This window comes from Phalaenopsis equestris, unplaced genomic scaffold, assembly GCF_001263595.1.
Source record: "Phalaenopsis equestris unplaced genomic scaffold, ASM126359v1 Scaffold000606, whole genome shotgun sequence".
NCBI lineage: Eukaryota > Viridiplantae > Streptophyta > Magnoliopsida > Asparagales > Orchidaceae > Phalaenopsis > Phalaenopsis equestris.
This window is the reverse complement of record NW_018165046.1, coordinates 812,011-828,480: the sequence shown is the minus strand read 5'-3', so window position 1 is coordinate 828,480 and position 16,470 is coordinate 812,011. Positions and strand designations below refer to the sequence as shown.

Sequence of the window (16,470 nt, the reverse complement as noted above, 5' to 3'; positions counted from 1 at the left end):
AGGTTGGAAATTGTAGCTGAAAGATGTTTCTCTGTTTTGGCCCATTTGGTGGGCTCGTTTTTTTTTGTTCTTTTGAAATTAATGAATGTTGGTAATTATTTTCTTTTTTCCCATTTCGTTGGGTTCGGTTAGCCCCTATGCTGGGCTTAGTTTGCCCCTGTGCTGGGCTCAGTTAAATTAATGAATGCTGGTAATTATTTTTTTTTTTCCCATTTCGTTGGGTTCGGTTAGCCCCTGTGCTGGGCTTAGTTTGCCCCTGTGCTGGGCTCAGTTTGGCCCTTCAGTGGGTTCGGTTTGGCTCCTTTTAGGATTGCGTTTTGTCTGGAATCCTTTTCTGTTGCAGCCCTATGGTGGGCTCGGTTTGCCCCTTTGCTAAACACAGTTTGGTTGGAGGATCTTCTTTAACATCTCTCCTGAGATTTTTATTAGTAATCAAGTTTGTCATCCAAAAATTCATGATTTCAATATCTACTTCTATGTATAAATGTTTGATACGAGCAGACCAACTCATTATCATGTCTTATTTAATGAGAATTGTTTCAATCTAGATAGTTTATGTGAGTTTGTCCATTCACTCTCTTATGTATATTAAAGGAGCACAGTGGTAATATTTATGGCGGCTTTTCTCTTTGCCGTGAAGCCTGTTTTCTGTTTAGTGATTTTGGTCGCCTTTAACCATGAGCATCCTAGCTGATTTCTTTTTGTCCTGTTTGGATGTTCTATGCTGGGTTTGGGGCTTGGTTTTCTCCTCTCTACCCTTGGTCGTGAGCTTTACTGTTGTGGTTGGTTTGGGACTTAACTTTCTTCTCATTTCCTCTGGCTATGAGCTTTCTTTAGTGGCTCTTTTAAGTTGAAAATGGTTGGTTCAAGCTTAAATGATGATGATCACCTTCCTGCTGCCTTGGCCGTGAGGCTTACCTTGTGTTTACTGCCCTTGTGGTCTTCCTCTTTCTGCCCTTACCCGTGGGCTTATTCTGTGGTAGCTTTCTCTTTCTTGGCCCTACCCGTGAGCTTAAACGTGTGGTGGACTTCCTCTTGCTGCCCCTACCCGTGAGCCTTACCATGTGATCTCTTCATGAGATAAGTTGGGTTGGTGGCTGTCCCTTTCTGTTGCCCCTGGTTATGAGCATTTATATGGTTTTATCTGAATAATTTCATGTTTATATGATATGAAAAGTTTTTTTAAAGAAGGTTGGAATTAAATGATTTTGATTTTGGCACGATTTTCTAGAAGGCTAGAAGGTTGCCCCCCTATGGATTATTCTCCTTTATTTTGTGAAATATGAAAGGCTTTTATAGCTTTATTTTGGGGAACCATGAAGTTGATATAAGTTGGATTTATGAAAGGATTTGAAAGCTTATGAAATTATTGTTTGGAAAAAGTGTTTGGAGATTCAACATTAAAGATTGGAGAACACAAATATTATATTTGGGTTCAGGCTTGTGTGTGTGAATACATATACGTGGTGGAGCCATGGGTGCAGTTATTACATTAGTTCTGGGCCAATTTCAGTCTATTTGAAATAAAATTTGAAGAGGATACCCTTCTTGGGTTGATCCAGTTATATAAAATTTGAGAAGATGATATCCTCCGGATTGATTCAAGGGTCTTGGGCTCTCTTTTTCAGATCTTTTTGTCACAGTTTTGAGGGTTACTCCACCCTTTATTCTTTCGATCTTTTGGGTGGATCATTTCCTCTTCTCTCTCATCCCCATTTTTATTTTTTTTTCCCTGCTTCTTGGTTCAATTTTCTGTGCTTATGTCTGACACATAAGTGTTCATATACAGTCTTTTGTTATATATGAAACCATCAAGCAATGTCACAAATAGGTCGGTTTTGTTTTGGGGCTTAGGGTGATGATGACAAAGGCACGCCAGTGGTAGAACAGAATGATATTCCATCGTAGGATATCAGGACCCAATCCTGAGATCTGATAAAATGTAGGATAACAATATCATTCACTGACACAAGACTAGCAGGGAACCGTACATTCTTAAATTGTTGGTGGTTCTATGTCAGACGACGTGATCGACTCGTGGACAACTATACTTTTTTAAAAAAATTTATAAAAAAAATTGATTTATAAAACAAATTGATAATAACAAATACAATATTTTTACTACAAAATTGATACAACTTTCTTTTTATAAGTCTGAAATCCATGTGCATGCTAAAATATAAATTTTAAATGTGTTACAACTTGGTTCTCCACTTGTTGATTATCGATACCGGGCTAAGGAGTACCCTCCTAAGTTAGGTTTAGTAGGGCACCCTTCTAGTTGAGTGACGGGTTTTATACATTTTATACATTGGGATGACCGATAGTAGCCTTCGACGTTCATCGAGTGCAAATATATTATATTTGAGCCTAGCCCACGGGTTTTATACATTGGGATGACAGATAGTAGCCTTCGACGTCCATCGAGTGCAAATATATTATATTTGAGCCTAGCCCCGACCCGAGTGCTTGCGATCCCCTCTTTTCGGATTTTTTCGTATGTTTTATTGGAATTATTGGGCAAAGCACTCGCGGTCATTTTTTCGGGATCTTCCCGAGATTTTGATAATTTTCTTGAAAATTTCTTTTATCGATTTTTTCTGAGTTTTCCGTCGTGGGTTATTTGTCGATTTTCTCAAATTTTCCAGGCAATTTTTTTTTGTTTATACAGTGTATACTAGCTCGCATAAATGAGCAACAGATCTCCCAGATATACAGGTTTAATTTACATTACAACATTTTATTTCATAGCATGTTATACTGTTCTTCTTCTTTACTTTACATTATACTATGTTTTCATTTTATGCTGCAAGTTTTATTGTTTTGTTACACACTATACCTTGGTGTAGAAAAACCTAGTGATCACATGTACCATTAAAACAAATATCAAATCCGAAGATTTTATGACGACAAGATCGAAAAGAACACAGTGGGCAGCATGACGATGACATATTAAAGAACCACTTCAAGATGGATTTGCAACATCAAAACACATTCACATCACTAATCACTTTCCCTAGTTTAAATAACTCATAGGATTCCAAGGTGGTTTTCCTAGTGCAACGTAAACCCTCACATATCACTTTTAAAATTCCAAGGTGGTTTGCCTAGTGCAACGTAAACCCTCACATATCACATTTAAGTTTTTGCCTAACCCTATTGTGTCATTATAAGTCCTAACAATTTAGGATTCCGAGGTTACTGTACGGTACGGTGTAAATCCTCCTATCTTTTTAGGTTATTTGTATGATCAGATATCGTGCAAATGTAAGTCCTAAATTCTAAATAAATTGCAAGATTAAATATTAAACAACATCATTTCAAAGATATCAAGCCAAACAATAGGATAGTTGGGAAGTCATCAGGGTTTCCCCTGAATCTGTGATATCCCCTACTCTTCTTTCATTTGAATTCCTTAAAATAATTGTTCTTGTTTAAGTCACTCTCATTTGATTTTCTCATGTCCAATTTTGAAAATCTAAACTTTGAAATCATGAAGGTAGAACCACTGATCTTAATCAAGAGTTTTCTTAAGTGACCCCGGTCATTTAAGATGTAATTAACTATAGGGGTTTGCCTCTATAGGGAACTTGGAACCCATGTTAAATAAACCCTATATAATCCTTATATTAGGTAGGTAACTTGTTGGTCTCATATAAAAATATTTCGCAGACCAAACGAATGTCACAAATTCTTTAGTTTTGGTGATTGAGACTACTACAAGTGATATATTTATTCTTCAGGAATAAGTTTATTACTTGTGGTATCATGCTTAGTCATCCAAACTATTCAAAATGTGAGACTCGTTTAGTTTCATCTATTTTTTTTAATTAAAATATTACTTTCAAAAATCATATTGACATCAAAACTATTTTTATATTTACAAAAATCACATTCTTTTTTTTCAAAAAAAAAATAACAGCCGACATATACCAATAAGATTTTTGGGGAATACTTATCAGCCCAAGCGATACAATATCAAATCATATACCTATACACACTGACACAGAACGGAGTAGCAGAGAGGAAAAATAGACACTTTTTAGAGGTAGCCCCGAGCCTAATGATCGTGATAAATGTCTCAAAGCACTTGTGGGGGCAAGTAATTTTGACATCTGCTCAATTGATCAACAGAATGCCCTCGAGAGTGTTGGATTGAAAATCTCCTTATCAAATGTTGAAAAAGAGATAAAAATGGGATCCTTCCATTGAAAATATTTGGTTGTGTATGTTTTGTGAAAGATAACAAACCATCCGCAAGGATCACAGAACTGTGAAGTATGTTTTTGTAAGTTATTTTGATTCCATAAAAGACATGTTTGTTGGAGCCCGATAGAGAAGAGACTGTTTATGAGCATGGATATGTCTTTTAAAAAATTTGAATTGTACTACACACTGGAGGTGACCTCACCTATTGGTGATTAGCCATATACTAGAGGTATGAGATGAGGGGGAGAGAGTAGTGATAGTGAGAAATTGGTACATGTGAGAGTAATGCCTTATTTTGTGATGTGGATTTAATCGATTGAGGAACAGAAAAATGAGGGCATTGAACTTGAAGGTGGCGGTATTCAGGCTCAAAGGGAGTTGAATGTATACAAAGAGAAGAGAGCAGAATAACGAAACGGTGACTGCAGTGCCACTCTTGTCAGGAAGTCCATTGTCTCAGTCTATGCGACACCTAAACCATCCACCTCAAACTTAGATAACACAGGTGAATGATTCCTCTTCCTTTTACCCACATGACGTTAAGGAGGACCTCTCGCAATAATGCGGGTCATCCTGTTGATCATTTCGCTTTCCCACATGACATTGCTTAGTTTGTCTCATACTCTAATATCTCACCTATAAATGGAGCATTCATTGCATCTTGGGATACTGTCACTCATATTTTTAGCATTATGTCATAAATCATTATCTTTTCATGCATATATTTATGACATCAAAGTATTAATAAGAATAAATATCTAACTTTGGGTGTTAGATATGTAAATACATAATAATTGTGTGGTATGCATGTAAATTCTTCAAGTAATTATTTGTGTTAATGTATTAACTTGGCATTAACTGCAAAAAGTTCTTCCATGGTCACTTTTAACAGTAAAAATTTCTTTCATGAATCGTCAATGATATAGAAATTATAGGAATAACTATGAATGAGGATATTTTAAGTTCAATTTAATCAGAGCAATATTTTAATATTTTTTAAAAGCCAATCTATGTTTGGATACCCGTCATGCTCACCAACTCTCTCATGTACACTCATATGTTGCATTCATCCTTTATGTGTAACAACTAAAATGAAATTTCAATCGTAAACATTGGTAACCACCCACCAATCCCTGCTGCAACTCACTTGCAACATCTCATGCAAATTTTTAGCATTCAACAATTTCTTGTATCCAAATCTAAAATAGCCCTAGCAATAATTTACCACTTTTGAATTTACCTTAGACAACTTGACCCGCACTTAATCATTTGTTTATAGTTGTACATTTATAATTAGATAATAAAATTGCTCAGATTTATATCTAGTTTAGGGTCCTATTGATATATAGAAAATATTGAAGTCTAGAGATTTATTTGTAAGCAAATTGTAAGGCTATATATAAGTCCAAGTCAATAATGAATTGAACAACTTTTTAGAGAAAATATTTCTTATTGGTATTAGAGCTAAACCCTAACCCTAGCAACATATCATTGCATCATCCTTCTTCTTTTACCCTCATGACTTTAAGGAGGACCTCTCGCAGTAATGCAGGACATCCTCCTGAACATTTTTTTTTCCCACATAACATTGTTCAGTTTGTCTCATACTCTAACATATCACCTGTAAATGGAGCATTCATTGCATCTTGGGCCACTGTCTCTATACCCAAGCGTTGAAAGGTAGGTAAGGAGGATATCAATTGGAAAGTGGTCATGCATGAAGAGTTTAGAGTTATCGATAAAAACCGAACATGTGAGATGGTGCCACTACCAGCAGGGAAAAAAGAATCGGGTGAAAGTCGATCTTCACAGCGAAACAAAATTCAAAAGAGAAAGCGGAACATTATAATAATCGATTGGTGGTGGAAGGGTACAGTCAGACGTATGACATTGATTATGATGAGACATTTGCATCAGTAGCAAGTATAAGTGCATTGAAAACACTGTTTTCTCAGATAGTGAATGGTGGGTGGATGTTACACAAACTCAATTCATTGTGAGTTACTGGAGGAGTTATATGAAGATACCACCAGGATTCGACACAAGACAGCCAGTAGACAGAGTGTGCGGGCTCAAGAAGTCGCTTGATTGCTTGAAGTAGTATCGTTGAGTCTACTTTGACAAGTTTAGAAAGACTATGGTGGGTATAGAATAAGATCAATGTTGATTATACAATGTTCTTTCGCCAAAATGGATGCCACACCATTATGCTTGTTGGGTACATTAACGATATGATTATCACTGGTGATGATGAGGCAAGGATCGCCCAACTAAAGAAAATATTGGGCAACTTGGTCTCTTGGAAGAGCAAGTTGTTCGGATGACATGAGTTCCACATCAATATAGTGCATGTTCGTAGAGGGAAACTTGGTCGCTTGGAAGAGCACGAAACAATCAATAGTAGCGAGTTCAACAGCAGAGACATAGTACAAGGCCATGGCCTTAGGAGTTGTTGAAATGATGTGGTTGAGAGCCACAGAGACATAGTACAAGGCCATGGCCGCCTTAGGAGTTGTTGAAATGATGTGGTTGAGAGCCTTGTTGGCAAAGCTCCAGGTGGACCAAAGAGCTCAAATGAAGTAGTGGTGCGATAACATATTAACAATCAACATTGCCAACAACCAGGTGCAACACGATAGAACCAAACATGTGTATTAACAATCAACATTGCCAACAACCAGGTGCAGCACGATAGAACCAAACATGTGGAGATTGAAAGGTTCTTCATAAAGGAAAATTTGAATAACAGATTATTGGTGATAATTCATGTAACCGCTGGAGAGCAAGTGGCTGACTGCCTCAACCAAGGACTTAACCCATTAGATTTGTTTTGGTTATGTGACAAGATGGGCTTAGTAGATATCTTTTGCCCATCTTGAGGGGGAGTGTTGAGATTTGTATCTAGTTTAGAGTCCTATTGGCAAATAGAAAGAGTTCTATGAATTTATTTGTAAGAAAGTTGTATGGCTCTATATAAGCCCAAGTCATTAATGAATAAAACAACTTTTAGAGCAATTATTTCTTGTGAAAAATAAATACAACAAATACAATTGTGATCCACCTGGGAAAGCAACTTATCATAGCAATTATAGAGTACCATAACCATTTGATATCTACTATAAATTCAACACTCAAACACAATTTGACATTGCTACATCAGCATGAGTACCTTTGACAAAAATAGATACTTAAATAAAGCATAATTATAACTTTAAAATTTGGACTATGTTTTTGTAGACACGTGTCAAGCATGCTATGGTGAGGAACCTCCATATTTTCATGTGATATTACATTCCATTTGTAGCATTTATGGAATATGTTTACGGACAGTCCTATATTATGAAGTAGGAGATCATTTATTTCAGCAAGATTCACTTGAAGTTTATGAATCCTAATTTTCATTTTTGACAGTAGTTTTTCCAAGACTGTTTTGCTTTGTATCTATGTTTTGTTCAGTTGAATTTTTCTTTTCAATTTTGTAAATTGATCTTTATGTAACAACATTTTTCTTCTTACTAACGAAAAGATACTTACACCTGGATTTTCAAATAAAACAAAAAGTTCGTGTACATGCTATAAATGGCTCGATGGAGTTGCCATAAAAGAGCTTTCTCTTCAAAACACAAAAAGAATGAAACAAATGTTTTAAAATATAATTTTCCATATTTTAAAAGAAAACTTTCTTCTAGATTACAACCAAAAATATGAATAGCAAACCAACAGGATCAAGCGTCTTCGAAAAATTCTTCAAATCATTAGTGTTCCAGCTGAAAAAAAAAAGAAAAGAAAGGAAAATTGGAATAAAGACTAATGGGTTGGGACTACTAGCTCCATTAAACTTCATTTAAATCCAGGTCACTGTTAAGAGAAAGCACGACCTAACATATTACTCTGCAACTACTTTCCAAAGTGATATAATATCCAAATCACAATGAAAGAACCAATTGCTTGTGGGCCACCTTCAACAAATTTAAATCCTACTCACACCCTCAAATCAGATGATGTGTTAAAGATGTGCCTGCCCAGATATGCACAGAAAAATTTGCATGCACTGATGGTTGCATATATAAATAATCTAAAATGCATATCGTTTGCACATCACTGATGAGGATCTGCAGCACGCTATTTACATGTCACAAGCAAAAAAATTGCAAAAAATGAATTAAAAGATAATTAAAGAAAACAGAATTCTAAATGAAATGAAAAAAATTAAACTGTGCCGCCAACCTGTTCATAAAATAAGTCCTCAAGGATCATTGATGCCTTAATTATTAAACGCAAGGCCGCCTTGTCAGCATTTGAAAGCCCATTTAACTGTGTCAAGTAAGAAAAAATTAAAAGAGAAAAAATAGTCAGATCATGCACTAATTCAATTTAAAATAGAAATATGCACAGATAAAACATCTGTTGCAACCAAGAATTCCATCGCATGGGCCTAGAAGAAACCAACATGATATCACACAGATACAGCCACCAAAAAGAATGACAAGATAAAAAATGAAGTTAGGCAAACAAGCGAAGTGAAAAAATAGGTTTGTATTTATGAAAAATCTATGAAGTCATTCCTACACTGATATGCATTCAATCCAGTTAAAGAAGAAAGAGAAGGAAGTAGCCCCCACTGAAGAAGTCATAATATTCATTAGCTTCAAGGAAAAAGAAAGAAAAGATGAACAAGCATTGAAACAGGGCACAATAGAAGAGTAGAGAAGAGAAGATAAAGAAAAAAAGAATGAAGAAAAAGAAATCAGGAGTTACAGACGTGAAAAAGACAATTGGCGGATAGAAAGAAAACTCATATTCGCATTCATTCATCATAATTCATCATCCAAAACATAGAACCTTATTTATGGCAAAAAGAGCCTGAGAAAAATTATTAAAATAAAATGCAATTAAAAAAACAAATAATAAATCTTATAAAAAAAATCAGTCTGAATACATAATAAATCTGATATTTTCTAATAACTGATCAATCTCGTGTAGATATCAAATGGACAAGCAGAGTATTAGAAAAAGGAAGTTAGGTAAAAAAGCGAAGTGAAAAAATCAGTTTATATTTATGAAAAATCTACGAAGTCGTTCCTAAACTGATATGCATTGCATCCAGTTAAAGAAAGAATATGAGGAAGTAGGCCCCACTGAAGAAATCATAACACTCATTAGCTTCAAGGAAAAAGAAAGAAGAGATGAACAAGTATTGAAAGAGGGCACAATAGAAGAGTAGAGAAGAGAAGATTAAGAACAAGAGAATGAAGAAAAAGAAACTAGGAGTTACAGATGTGAAAAAGACAATTGTCACATAGAAAGAAAACTCAAATTCGAATTCATTCATCATCCAAAACATAGAGCCTTATTTATGGCAAAAAGACCCTGAGAAAAATCATTAAAATAAAATGCAATTAAAATAAACAAATAATAATAAATCATTATAAAAAAAACAGTCTGAATACATAATAAATCTGATATTTTCTATGACTAAAAAACAAGAAAAAAACTGAGCAATCTCGTGTAGATATCTACTGGACAAGCATTATCAACTACCAGGGTATTAAAAACTCTCCTCTGGAGAATTATCAACCAGCATTACTACTGTGAAAGAATAGAACTACCATTGTTGTCGGGAATGCCAAAGCCACTCACAGAGACACTTAGGGAACTTTGGAGACTCGAAAGACCAAAATAAGGTATAGCAGATCTCAACATGGAAAATAAAGTCAGCATTCATGTTGCAAGGCAAAGCAAGTACAAAGGCAATAGGTACTAGCTTTCTAAAACATACAAAATAAATACAAACTAAAGTATATTTTTTATCATTAATATTGCAAATATTAAAATGAATACATATCACAGCCAAAATCCTCAGCATGCCTGTCATTTAATTTTTCAATGTTAATAAATGAAAATGAACAACAAATAATTCAATAAAAGAAAAAAAACGCATGCAGAGATAATGAGGTAATAACTATAAGCTTTCTAGATGAATTATGATGGACAACATTATTAAAAGCAGAGAATTTACAAAAACGGCTAAAAATCTAAAAAACTTCTCAATACTAATAACTAACCATCCAATCAAAAATTAGCATTTTAAAGACAAATTATTTTACAGAAATATAATTGACAAATAGTGTATAATTATTAGATAATATAATAAACCAAGCTTTGGTGCCAAATACATCTTTGGACCCGGGCTATCACGAAGTCAGTCCACTGTAAGGAGGGGCGTCTCTCTCTCTCTCCGCAGATCATTCCATCTCATCAAGTAAGCTCTATAAAGCTTGATCACTCTAGTTGTTTGTGCGAATCACATTTTACTCACTATTATTGATCAAAAAGGTTCATATGAGGCAAGCAAAAAAAAAGCACATATGAGGTAAAATATTATTTGCAAATGTGTTTTGGCATCAATGATATAGAAAGCTCAAAAGAAACTTTTAAGTTTTTTACAAAAGAAATATAGCGTAAATATCGTCCCCCATATTATTGATAGAATATGTTCATACAACTCTGCAATTTATGCCATAGAGATTCTTCTGTGAATGAGTGCACAGTTGAATTTCATCAAATCACGCTACATAATGAGTTGGTGGAACCAATGGAGTACACAATAGCAATGTATCTTGGAGGACAAAAGCCGACTATCAATAATGTGATGCAGTTGTAGCCATATTGATTCTTGCTATATGTACAGACCCCAGTTTTGAAAGTGGATAAACGATTATGTCATCAAGTAACCTCCACACCTTAAAGTAAAAGTTTAACCCCAAAATCAGGAAGCAAAAGTACACCTAGTACAATATCCAAGCCGACCCAGTCTGAGGAGAAATCAATCCAAAGTGAAGAAAAGATGGAGCCAACCAGTAGTCTCAAATCTGTCCAATTCAGGAAGTATTTCAGATTGCCCAAACAACAAGACAATCTTTTTCATTGAACATGGAATAGTTGAAGAAACGGACAATGACACAAAGAGAATGTAGGCATTTGAGAAGAGTATCAACTTCTAGCCAAAAAGGTTGAGAGGCTGATGATTCAAGCTGAGCTCATAACAGAAACTCTAATAGGATACATTGATTGTTTAAGAAGGCAGTGAGTTCGACTAGTTAATACCATAAAAGGGACAGCCTTTATTGAAGGAGTTGTCAAATGTCATGGCGACGGTTAACCATATGAGTGGCTACCACAAGAGAGATTCAACATGTTATAGATTTCCCTTTAGGGTCAGTTCCACCAAAAAGACATGTAATGAATGCGCCTAGCCAAGTATGAGGAGTAGAAGAAGAAAGTTAAATAATAGCTAGAGGCTTGATTTGTGAGAATACTCATCTATGTGTTGTTCCAGCTCTGATTGTGAAAAAAAAAACATAAATAATTATTCTATCATAACAGAATTTGGAATAACGTATGTGATTTAAAATTGCATGGAATAAACGTGAGCATAGGTTTTGTAGTGAGATTGCATTAGACACAACAAGGAGATAACTTTGTTATCTTAGTGGTAAATCGATGCTAGAAGCCGATAGCCTCTCCTGCGCTGGAGGAATGGCATGGGTGTCAATTCCGCGCTTCTGCAACATCATGAAATCTCGCGTATCTGAATCATGAGCAGTCCTGCAATCACAGGATCAGGGCTGCAGGTACCAACTCTCAAATTTTAACATTTTTTATATTTTTTATATTTCTCTATTTCTAATTAAGTTGTTTTCTATTAGGGAACTCTCATATGTTTGTATTTTATTGTTTAGAGACAGCTAACTTGAAATTTATGTATCATGGAAGTTGTAATCTCTTTTTTATGTTACAAGGAATGTTGTATCTTTTTTTTTTTTTTTTTGCAGGTGGTTTATATGTATCTTGCTCAATAACAAATAGTGGATCCTCCTCATTGTTTCACTATTGACATGTTTTCAATCTGGATTGCCGCCTAACCGCTCGAATCTACTGTCCAACAACATATTTTACCTCCTCTCCCCTCCTGAACACAGTTGATTGTCCCTACCCCACCTCAACTACTTCCCCGCAAACCATCCTTCCCAAACACTTTTTAGGAGCCTAAAAACAGTATCCCTCTGTCACTTTCTCTCTCTCTCTCTCTGAAAAAATATGATACAGATTTTCTTAAATAGATTGGCCTTGGAGGTTGTGAACTCAATCATACCCAATGGATACTCAAAGAACCTTTGAAAAAGAGAAATCGTTCAATGATTTCTCTCAATATACAAGACTAGCCAGAAAGTTGATTTACCTGATCTAACAAGGCATAATGTTTCATTCTTTATAAAAACTGAGAGCCAGTAAATGCAAAATCCAAAATAGAAGTAATAGAATGTCTATACATTCACCAAGTATATCGAAAATTCTATAGGAAAATGATTACTAGAAATTAAAACTGAGCACATATATGCAAAAGCATTCCAAAAGATCAATTATAATGGCTCCGTTGAAGACAAGAAATCATCATTTCGGTATTAAATTCTTGTTGAACGTACTCTGATCAACTTAAAAATTAAAAAAATGCTGATTCCAAAACCAATATTAAAAATGAATAAAACGCTATGGCACATTCTACATGTAAAATGAATTAATGAAATCGGTAAATACTCCTTGGAGGTGTTCATATTTCTGGAAACTCAGCATATGCTTTTGTATTTTGATAATTGTGTTGCCATCTACATTATTAGCTAGTCAGTAACATTATGTATCATGAAATAATAAACTAAAACGAGGTTGAAAGTCATTTAGTTTAGGATGTTATGCTTTCTAAAAAATTGTCACTCCTCAAGCCACCAATCTAGAACAAGTAGTTAATATTTCAACAATATAGCTGGTGCTCTACCATTCTCTCAATTGCATAGTAACCTGGAGCTAACTGATACATATGCTCCAGCATGAGGAGTGTTGGCACAGGAAAATATCAAATTAAGAAATTACTCTACATTGGGTCAGTGGTAGATGTTCATTTGGGTTTTCCCTAAAAAATTGTATTCAATCATCTATTATAAACAGAGGACTTCCAATGCATAAAATGCACAATAAAAGTAAATTATCATCTTCATGCTAATTGCAGCAGTGAGAAATAAGCGTGATCCTAATAGAACGATTCAACTTGCCTAAACAGCAAAATGAGACCCCAAAAACTTGTAAATAAGGAAATACTATAACATTTTTGAAGCACTCATAGGTATGTCTAATGAAAACGCATGAAAATTAAAAGTAAAAATGCGAGCTTGCAGGCTTAGAACTGACTTTATCTTTTTTGCAAAATGCAAGAAAAAGCCAAGTGGCCTTTACAAATTCCTCAATCAATGTAGAGAAGCAACCTTGCTCCAATGAATATAAAGTTATTGGTCCTGAGTTGTAAAAGACAAATAAAATACAAATACATAATTTGCTCTTTGACTGTATCAAACTAATAAACGATGCTATAAATTACTTCAAAATAAATTGTTCATAACTTGCTTCAAATCAAGAGAGCAAAAGACATCAGCATTTGTTTGCAAACCTTTTACTTAAGAAGTATATATATTATATATATTAATGTGGCTATAATGATAAATGATTATATTTGAGATAAGATCAAGTTAACAGCCAGTAAAGATAAATTGGTATAAAGTAAACATAGGTAGCTTAGACTTGTACAATAGAGGATAGAAAACGAACCCAAAATACAGATAAATTGAATTTACGTGAAAGGCTAAGAGAAAAGGATATACAAAAGATAACAAGATAAAAAATTTACTATAAAGAAAAAATTGAGAAACATAAAGTTAGCATTTCATCTAGCATTTGATAAGTATGAATGAGGGAAAATTTATAAAATCAGCAACAAAAAGTTGGGTTATGGCTAATATCGGTGACCACTGCACATCACTTGATTAAAAACCAACTACAATACCGACTAAAATACAAAGAATATATAGTTTATTTAAGAAATATTAATTCATATTGGCAGAGTTTTGTTTAGAAACTTTTCAGATAATCCTAAAATCATGACTATAATATTTCCCTATAGAGCAACCTAGCAAACCGTAAACAACTTCCATCCACAACAATCCTAAAATCCATGGATAGCAGGTTCAGCCTACAAAAGTACAGCAATTCAATAATTTGTAGACAGCAGCTTCAAATTTCTGTCGTGAGTTAATTCTAGATTCCAGAACAAAAGATTGATTTCCAGATCCGTTTATTTCCTTAATCGTTATTTCTTTATATATTTATGTGCAGTTTCTCGTCTTATTTTTTATACAGAAAAAAGGAAAAAAATCTAGTTATACAATCTTCCAATTTCTACCCTGCTCTCATCTTATTTTAATTTTCAAGTTGGTATTAAATATATTAAGTCTCTACTACCTATGACGTCAGAGGGTCCTTTAATATAAAATCTCCCATCCAACCTAATGCATCCTTCACCAACACTGAAAGCTAGCCTTCAACCAACAAAGTGGCAAATATGTACGCGAAGAATCCTCCTAAAAAAACAATGACAACTGCCAACAAAAAAAAATGTGGTCTAGAAGTTGGTAACTCCGACATCGAAAATCAACAATAAATAAATAAATAAATATATATATATATATAATATATTCATGAAAGCCCAAAAAGGCTAATATAATAAATAGAAAAAAAGATATAGATACAATATGTGGGAGGGTCCAGCCCACACAAAAACCACAAATGGTTTCAAAACTAGAAAAAAACAAAAAACTACATTATATATTAAAATAAAAAGCCTAACAGTGTCGAAATACATAGTATTAAGTGGCTAGAGAGCGACCCAATTTGGTCTTGCCTCTGTGGTTCTAGGAAAGGAGCAAGCTAATAAGTTGGTAAAATGATTATCATTGCTAGTAGTAACCAATATATCATCCAATATGTTCTCGAGCTGGAGTCGGCCTCCATTTTTCTTCCTCCTGGAATAAACCTGTCATTCCTCTTCTGAGGATTGGCTCACCTGATCTTGTTCTAAAATGTGTTGGAGATGTGCAGATTGTTGAACATTAGAAGCAACTACATTTTGTACCGGCTGATCTGTTATTGAATCAAAAGAGCCCTCTCGTGTTAAATACTTCCTAAAAAAGTAGAACTATAAGGCTCTCCTGATTATCAATCTGAACACTATCATTTGCAGGTAATAGTCCATTAGTATTTTTTTTATGGGGTTTGAAGGTATCAGCATCACATCACTCGCAGTAATAGTAACAGCAGTGTCATGGGGGAGTTCCTCAGGAGCAATAAACACCTCATGTCTGGTAGTATCCTCCCCAGGTGGAACTAAAATGTCCAGAGCAGTGAGATTAGACCCATCCTTATTCACTTGAACCTTAGATTTTAAATTTGGATGAAACTTGTGGCATTTATCAAGGACATGACCAAAGATCTTACAGTGGGTACAATATGAAGGTATGTGCTCCATGACGATTTGTTACAATAGAGTAAAGAACCTGGTGGTGAAAAAAATGCAACTTGAGACCAGGTAAACTAAATCATACCGGTACAGTGGGAGTTTCTTAGGAGTTTCATGATTTAGGTCGAAATCACGATACCACTTGAGTAGCTTCATAGGTTTACCAGCAATGTTAAGATATTTTTTGAAGAAAATCCGAGTGTAGTCTTCAGGCACGGTTAACTGAATCAAAACATGTCTCTCATTCATGAGCCCCACTTTTCACTTTTCTGCTAATTTGAGGTTATCAAAACTTTGTCTGATAACCTCCATAGGCGGGTGTCCCCACTGAAATTTTCCAATGAGAGCAAACTTGAATTTGTCAGTAAGAGTATAAATTTCTGACTCTGAGAAAAAGAGTTGTCTTCCCACTTTTCCTACTTGTATTCTTAATAAAGAGGCAGCCACTTGTACCATCACGATTCTCCTTTAACTTGAGGGGAACATACCCACCGTCTCCCCCTGAGGATTACTCACAAGATGAGCAAAGGAGGTTTTGCCCGATACACAAGAAGAAGAAGAAAGCTCCATCGAGAAGCCAAAAGGGCAGAGGGTCGAAGGGGTCAGAGGGTTGCGCAGAAGACAGTATACCGCAGACAGGTGATGCGAACTGTGAGGCACAGACGTCGTTTGCGGACGATTCCGGTGCGAAGCTTCTTGTTCCTGTTCAGCGTCGTTCACGAACTCAATCGAGCCCTAGTCGTCTCCCTCAATCGAGCCCTAACCGAGCGTCGAAGAAGAAGAGACAAGAGGAAGAGCTGAAGCTTTTGAATCGAGCGAGTTGTATATATATATGTATATATATATATATATATATATAT

At 35.0% G+C, this 16,470-nt stretch overlaps 1 protein-coding gene across 4 annotated transcripts in view; it reads right to left on the bottom strand.

Annotated features, from left to right (window-relative positions):
- The window catches only part of LOC110029834 (nudix hydrolase 3), a 109,477-nt gene that overhangs the window by 38,632 nt on the left and 54,375 nt on the right, over window positions 1-16,470 (bottom strand). For all 4 annotated transcript variants that reach the window (XR_002294583.1, XR_002294582.1, XM_020732292.1 and 1 more), the window contains one exon: window positions 8,437-8,523. Coding sequence is in view for 2 of the 4 variants with exons in the window: in XM_020732292.1 (XP_020587951.1) it covers window positions 8,437-8,523 (87 nt within the window). In the remaining 2 variants the exon portion in view is untranslated. The remainder of the gene's footprint in view (window positions 1-8,436; window positions 8,524-16,470) is intronic.